Source organism: Myotis lucifugus, unplaced genomic scaffold (assembly GCF_000147115.1).
Source record: "Myotis lucifugus unplaced genomic scaffold, Myoluc2.0 scaffold_409, whole genome shotgun sequence".
In the NCBI taxonomy this organism is placed as follows: domain Eukaryota; kingdom Metazoa; phylum Chordata; class Mammalia; order Chiroptera; family Vespertilionidae; genus Myotis; species Myotis lucifugus.
The window spans coordinates 204,875-212,715 of record NW_005871457.1 but is presented as its reverse complement, the minus strand read 5'-3'; the positions used below and the strand labels follow the sequence as shown (position 1 = coordinate 212,715).

General features: G+C 49.8%; 1 protein-coding gene across 4 annotated transcripts in view; it reads right to left on the bottom strand.

The window, feature by feature from the left end:
• Positions 1-5,267: 5,267 nt before the first annotated feature.
• The window catches only part of TAF1B (TATA-box binding protein associated factor, RNA polymerase I subunit B), a 36,467-nt gene continuing 33,893 nt past the window's right edge, over positions 5,268-7,841 (bottom strand). For all 4 annotated transcript variants that reach the window (XM_023743715.1, XM_006102336.3, XM_023743714.1 and 1 more), the window contains exon 15: positions 5,268-6,272. In XM_023743715.1, the coding sequence (XP_023599483.1) occupies positions 6,071-6,272 (202 nt within the window). In that variant the 3' untranslated portion in view covers positions 5,268-6,070. The remainder of the gene's footprint in view (positions 6,273-7,841) is intronic.

Genomic DNA, 7,841 nt, shown 5'->3' with positions numbered 1-7,841 from the left:
ACCTGCGATCTCAGGCCCGGCGGCCACACATCTCTCTCCCTCCCACCCACTCCGCGTCTTCTCACAAGGCCACTCATGCCTTCTCTCCGGGACCCTTGCCATCCCTGGGAGTGGCCCTCCAGCGCCGGCCCGCCTTATCCAGCCACTCTTCCCAAGGGGCTCTGCCTGTCAGCTAACTCAGCTCAGCGTGAGTTTGAGAGGGTGACTTGCGGTCCATCAGACCTGGATTCGAGCCTCAGATCCGCCTGCTTTTACGTTAGGCCGTCTGCCTCTCTGCCAGTCCTCAGTGCCATGTTTCGTGGCATTGACTGAGAGGATGCAGTGGCGGGCACACAGTGCGGGGCACCACGACACTCCACAGGGGACCACCGTCCTCAGAGGAGACAGGAGCCCTGGCCAGTTCCTCCGAGTGCTTGTTGGGTGGCCATGTGACCGAATCCTAACCTGACCAGCCACTCGCCTGCAGGGACCTCGCCCCGATGAACCAGCGGCATCGGAGGGGCCCCTGAAGTGGCTGCGGCACAATGGCGAGCCTGACGCCTGGCATCCGAGAGTCCGTCCCACCCGGCTCACCGGAGCCGGCGAGTCTCTCGCTGTCTGTCAGCGCCTGCTGTGAGCCGAAAGCCTCCACTCGGGAGACGTGGGTGTGGAGGGGAGAGTGTGGCACCCCACCCTCCTCGAAGCTCTGACTCAAGAAGCTACTTAACGTCTGAGCCTCGTTTCCTCAACTGGGGACTGTGGGGTGACGACTCCTATCACCCACCGTGTTGTTAGTTCTGTTGTTTCATGAAGTGTCTCAAACAATGCCAGACCTACCGGGGCTCAATCCGTATTAAATGTTTCACTGGCCTGTTTCTTCTTACAATGAGGGACAGAAACTGCATCTCCTTCAAAAAAATCGCTCGTAATCTGGCACAGGCATAAGCACATTATAGAGGATCGATAACTGCTATTCAGGATGGTGATGACATCAGTCTTCCTTCCGCAGTGTTCAGTGTGCAAAATGGTCGCATACCTGAGCTCACTGGATTTTTAAAACAACCCTTTGGGCCTGACTGGCGTGGCTCCGTGGTTGAGCGTCGACCTATGAACCAGGAGGTCACGGTTCGATTGAGTCAGGGTACAGTATGCCCAGGTTGTGGGCTCGATCCCCAGTGTGGGGCGTGCAGGAGGCAGCCGATCCATGATTCTCGCTCATCATTGATGTTTCTCTCTCTCCTTCTCCCTTCCTGAGATCAATAAAAATATATTTTAAAAAAAATAATATCCATTTAAAATCGCTGAGATGTTACCCTCACTTTGTAGGTGGGAAACCAGTGACCAGGGTTAAGTCCCTCCCCGAACCTACATTTCACTGTAGCGATCCTTCGCCAGCTGGGTTTCCTTTGCTTGAAATCCGAGTGCTTTTGGACTCGCTTTTGCATGTTTCGAGTTACTCCTGTTGGTGACCACTGTTCAGAGAAAAGCTGGCAGACAGGAGGCAGGGACAAGTCCGGAGGATTCTGCGGCGGAGAGACAGGGAGGGGGGGCGGCCTTCCCACGTGGGCTGGCTTCCCGCAAAGGGCGGGACTGGTTGTGCCTGGTCTGGAACGCTCGCTCGTGGGCACGGGTACCGCTGGGATCCTCTGGAAGCGGGAGGCAGGTAAGCATCCTTCCGTCCTTTCACTAAAAGCTCCTCAAGGCGGCCCCAAGTCTCTGCTCCGGGGCCACGCAGTGGGATCAGCAGTGGAGACACTAACTCTGAGACTGGAAACCTATTTAAAAAATATATATTTTTTGTTGATTTCAGAGAGGAAGGGAGAGGGAGAGAGTTCATAGGTCGATGCTCAACCACTGAGCCAGGCTGGAGATCTGTTAACATGTAGCTGGGGAACCAGGGAAAGCACACAACAATGCTTCTTAGCACGTGTCCGAGCTTCTGAAGCAGAGCGAGCGTAAGGCGCCTCGCCGAACGCAGGGCTGTCCCGCACACTCTCCCGTGAGCCTGAGCTGCGGGTGGCGAGTGCAAATGAACCAGCCTCATCGACATAGACCCGTGCGGGAAATGCCGCCTATATCGTCTATCTCGGTCCTAAGGTCTCCTGTTTCTCAGCCTCCGAATCCCCCACCCAGCCCTCGGGTGCACATACACAACTGAATGGCGGCCCAGCGATCACGTTGTTGACCGGAGGCCAAGGACGTCGCACACGTATTGCCAGGCCCCAGGGGCGGTGTGTGCCTTGTGCTTTGGGAAGGACAGACTCTGCCTGGGGCCGAGGTGGGGTGGGGGGGGAGGGGACGGCGTTCGGGCCGGGTCACGGGAGAATATGGGCTCCTGAGAAGTGGGGGGCCATCTCCCACAGAGAGCACAGCAAGGCCAAGGCCCTGCGGTTGACACATCCCGGCTTGTTCAGGAGCCCCCTTGCCTGAGATCGAGGGAGCAGGGCAAGGAGGCGACAATCTAATGGACCCCTGCCCCCCGCCCGCCAAGCCATTGGCTGTAGGACTTGGGGCTCACAGTGTTAGCACATCTATTTGGGGAAACTACTGGTAGAGGAATGACAGTCTTAGAAAGGAGAGCACTCTTGCCGCCCACAGGAGCCACGTGCTGAGGGTGGAGCTGGGCAGTGTGGGCAGTGTCTGTCTACAGAGGACTGGAGCCGCCTGGGAGGTGAGTGATGGATGAGCTGCTGGGGTGACAGATAGGGAGGGGCTGGCGGGTGATTGGGCCACGGTGCTGTGATGAGAGGTTTGGGGTGGGGGTTTGGGGGGCGGGGATATACTCCAGCCATAGGTGCTAATGTTTCCTCCTTTGGAGTGAGTGGCACTGGGGTCCTTCCATTCCAGCCTGGCATGGCCGGGGCTGAGGTCTCCGAGGCTGGACACCGGTGGGCACCAGATGCTGGAGCGGGGCTGCCTGGCGCAGACCGGCTGCTCCTTGTCTGTGAAATGACTGAGACCACATCGTAGGGAAAAGGCGAGGCGTCCGCTGCTCAGCACGATGCTGACGTAAGCGCTGTGCGGGTATTTGGGGGGCCACACGTGATGCCCATTTAGCCCTTCAGTTTGAAAGCGCTCCAGTTTGACCCACCATCACCATTTGGAAGGCAGACAACTGAGTTCATGCATTAAGTTAGTTCCTTCACTGCCCAGCAGCAACTGAGGAGTAGGAAGCCTTTTGTAATTTCTCCCTTTTTATCGTCATCGCTGTCATCAAAGATATTCGTTGACCTTCGGTTGGATGGTGGCCCCCAGTCTCAAAGCCTTGCTGGAGTTGGGAAAACAGACACAAATGTAGGTCAGAGGTCCCTCAAGCCTGGGTGAGGAGGGCCCGGCACAGTGTTACTAGGGGAGCAGCCCCAACTCTGACGCAGGCCCCGGAGACACTGTGGGTAGATGGTGAGGCGGGACAGGGGTGGGTGGGGCACTGTCTTTGGCAGGACTGACAGCCCAGGGCAGTGGGAGGCGGCCCCGTCCCCTTTCCCGGGAGACTTTCATTCTGGTGTGAATTGCTAAGGGGGGAAGGTAAACAGAAGTAAACATGGTTTATAATGTTTCCTGAACCTCTGACATGGTCAAAAACATTTTTTTCTACTTTTCACCTTGAGAGTTTTAAAATTCAGAGACCACCTTTTTCATTGTAGGTAATGTTTACCTTAATCTGAATTACTGTGGATGGCAATGGTGACAAAAGGTTATTACATTTAAGTGATATTTTAACTTAAACATTCCTTTGGGGATATCTGGGAGTCACCCAGTTCAATACAACTGTCCACCCAACATGCACGAGTTGTTCCAGAAGCAAACAGTTTGCGGAGGGAGAGGGCTGTGCGGGCTGCAAGCCCAGGTCCCGAACCTCTAGTCCATAAAGGAACCCTTCCCGGCTCCTCACGCCCGCACACTGTGGGCAAGCCTGGCACTGGCATCGCTTTGCCCTAAACACTTCACAGGGCACAACACGGGCAACGGAAGCTGAGCTTCTTGGAAAACATTCTGTGAGGACTTCATGCTGCGCGGATTTACTCAGCTCTCAGGAACGCAGAAGCATCTAAACGGAGGAAGTCGGCTGCGACCCGGGACACACGCCCTTTCTGTGCCTGCGGAACACAGAGCAGCTCATACTCTCTGCAGCCACACTGGGCAAATGCTCAGGGTTCCTGAGACCCAGGAAGAGTGCTCCGCCTCCTCCTCTAAGCACAGCGTCCTTCTGTGGAAAGATGTGCAGGGCGGATTAATGCTGTTTTTTTCCCTTCTTCTTAGGTGGCTTTGTGCCAATGGAAGAAAAAAACACCCAAAGATAACACAGACCTGTAGACACCCCCAGCCCTGGGCTCGCCTCCTTTCTTTGGGCGTTAAAAGGCTCCCCTTCTGTGTGGCAATGACAGGCCTGCCACCCCCTCCGGTGAGATAAGGCGCCCTGTTAGCCATCATTACATCCCCGTAATCCTGCTGCCTGACCTGCTGGGCCAGGAGCCAGAGCTGGCAGGGAGAAGACAACACCCTGTGCATTTAAGTCTAACACAGACTCTCAAACTGCCTAAAGAAACCCGCTTTTTTATTTTTTTAAGGATTAAGAGGGGAAAAAAACCCACACACAAGAAAACTATGTTCAAAATGTATGAGATATCCCGGTAGATTAATGAGGCTTTGGGGCCAATGTTCTGTATTCTCATGGGAATAGACTCTCATTGTACATTCACTGATATAATTTTTTAATTAAAAAATTTAGAAGCTTTTGTTTTAACCTACTGTGCCTAAACCTTTAATTGCTACAGTTGTAGATAGATTTCTCTAGTTATATTAAATGAGAAAACGTAAAATATTCAGTACAAGACAGGTGTGTAATAACTGTTTCACGTGATGTTCGGATGATCCAAATTTGATGCTAAGCCCACTAAAACCATGACATTTAACTCGACTTCTGCACATACCTGCACATACCTGCTATATCTGCATGGCTCTGGGCTGAGACAAACCACTGAGAGACCTGAGACATGTAAAGACTCTCTTTCCCCCCAAGGATCTCTGCCTGTTTCCAGCCCCAGAAGCCTCTGGCTTTGCGCTCTTACAATAGTTACTGGGTCTGACCATGTGAAATCTCACCGCAGTGGGACAATTATGTTTCACTGCAGTGGCATGGAATTCAATTTAAAAAGATAAATGAAGGCCTAACCAATGGACACGGACAACAGGGGGGTGAGGGCATGAGCGGGGGGTAGGGGGTAACATGGGGATAAGGACACATATGTAATATCTTAATAAATAAAAAATAAATAAATAAAATAAAATAAAAAGATAAATGAGATTCATTCATAAGAGAGATTCCACCCAAGTCAGCAAAGATCGCAAGTCTAGTGGCGAGTGCGTCTGAGCCGCCCTGAAAGGACATGGCCGTCAGGTAGCGTGTCTCTGGAGCAGGTGTGAGGCTGGGCTTCCAGTCACGGTCTCTGTCTCGGGCTTTGTGTTACCTTTTTTCAAAAGGCGATCTTTTCATATCTCCTGCTCAGCCTGTCACACAGCTAGTGCTTTAAAAGGATTATTGATCCATTCAGGAAATCATTCCTTCAAACGCTACCAATTTCTCTTCCCAGTTTCCCACTTGCCTTTGACTGTAGTCACATGATCAATCTTGCCTTCTGCCTCTGGTTTTCAGGCTTAGAAAGTCCTTCACTGTCCCAAGATCACCAAAGCCTTCGGACTTGTTTTCTCCTAATACTTATAAAGGATAAGAATGTTGTGACCTTTGATCCACCTGGGATTTCCTTTGGGACATAGAGAGTAAGGAAGATCTAGCTTAAAAAGCAAATTTAGCTCTCAAATACAATGAGTAGAAATATCTGGATACCATTTATGTAACATTGCTTTTTAATTTAAAAAATATTTTTAATTAAAAAAATAAACTCAAAGCTCATTTATATACACTTCATAAGCACAATCGACACATAGATGTACTATAGGTATGCATATCTATGTATGGATATATAGGCCAAAAAAATTCTATTTTCCACACTTCTCTGGAATGTTACATTACAATCTGACATTATTGTCACTATTAAAATATTTTCCCTAGGAAGTTTCTATTTTATTTTTCTCATTTTCTCACTTTCCTGGATCTTGAAGATTTCGTTTTTGCTGCACTGTATTTTGTTTTAAAAAGTCTCTTTTCAATTAAGCTCACTTCTTCGTGGAGGGAGTAGGTCTTTATTCTTAGCAGGAAGGAGAAGAGATTGATTATAAACTGGTAAGTCAGTGAGAAGTTGGATTCTTCATAGGTTGTCACATGTTTACAGTAGCTGGAAGGAAGCAAAGGAAGATGTTATCTTTCCATGGCCACCTGGAAAGCATGCCTCTACCCCCTGAACGACTCCCAAAGAACTGAACAAGTAGGTATGTTTAGGCTTAAAACAGTCATCTGAGTTGAAAGGAAACTTAGAACAATTTGGTAGAACTCCTTAATTTTACAAAGGGAAGAACTGTGGCCCTGCCCATGGCCTCATGCCAGGGACACAGGCGGTACTGGAGCCAGCTCTTCCAGCTCCTGGTCAGGGCTCTGCCACTCCTTCCCAGGATCCCCCACTTCTTACCAGGATCAAGGTAAACAAAGCAGAAGGAAGAGATTCTGGACCCATTTTTAAAACAAACAAAAGAAAGCAAATACTCCCCCATTCCCACCCAAACTAAGGCACAGACTTGATGAGGTAGCCTCCAGTCCTGTGCGTTATCACAGGAAGCGTCTACACAGCAACTCCACTTATTCCAAAGTAGCAGATCCTGCATCTAATAAAACCTCTACCTACCACCAAATCTCTCATTCAAATCGCAGTCTCTAACTCTGTCCCGAGGCGGGCAATCCGGGGACGCGGGACCGTGACACCATCTATATGGTGCGGGAAGTTGTGCAGAACTCATGACTGTATTACTCAGCCAGTAAAACGCAAGGGGACAGAGGAGATAAAGGAGGAATTTACCAACTAAACCCCTTAAGGGATATCTCAGCCACATGCAACCTATGGATCTCATTTGGATTCTGGGTTATTTAAAAAAGTACACGACAATCGGGAAAATCTAAAAGTGACTGCATGTTTGATAATATGAAGGAATTATTATTAGTTTATTTTATGTCTGGTCATGGTACTATGGCTTTGCTTTAAAAATATATATTTTGCCCTAACCGGTTTGGCTCAGTGGATAGAGCGTCGGCCTACGGACTGAAGGGTCCCAGGTTCGATTCCGGTCAAGGGCATGTACCTTGGCTGCGGGCACATCCCAGTAGGGGGTGTGCAGGAGGCAGCTGATCGATGTTTCTCACTCATCGATGTTTCTAACTCTCTATCCCTCTCCCTTCCTCCCTGTAAAAATCATCAATAAAATATATTTTAAAAAATATATATATATATATATATATATGGGAACACAAATACATCCAACTTATGGATTGTGAACATTTTTTTCCTTTTAATTAAATTTATTGAGGTAACATTGGCTAATTACATTATATAGGATTCAGCTTTACAATTCTATGATACATCATCTGTATATTGCATTGTGTCCCCATCATCCAAAGTCAAATCTTTTGTCACCATATATTTGATTTCTTTTGTCCTCTACAAGATTGTGAACATTTTTTTAATGTTATAAAATACTAGAGGCCTGGTGCATGAAATTCGTGCACGGGTAGGGTCCCTAGGCCTGGCCTGCGATCAGGGCCGATCTTCCCCTGCTGCCCGCCAACATCGGTCGCCCTCTGTGTGTGGGGTGACCGGCAGGCAATCGGGCCCGCTCACTCACATCCACCTTGGCCTGGCGCTGACCGCGTCCACTGCCACCCACCCCCAGTTTCCCATACCCTATCGGGCGATCAG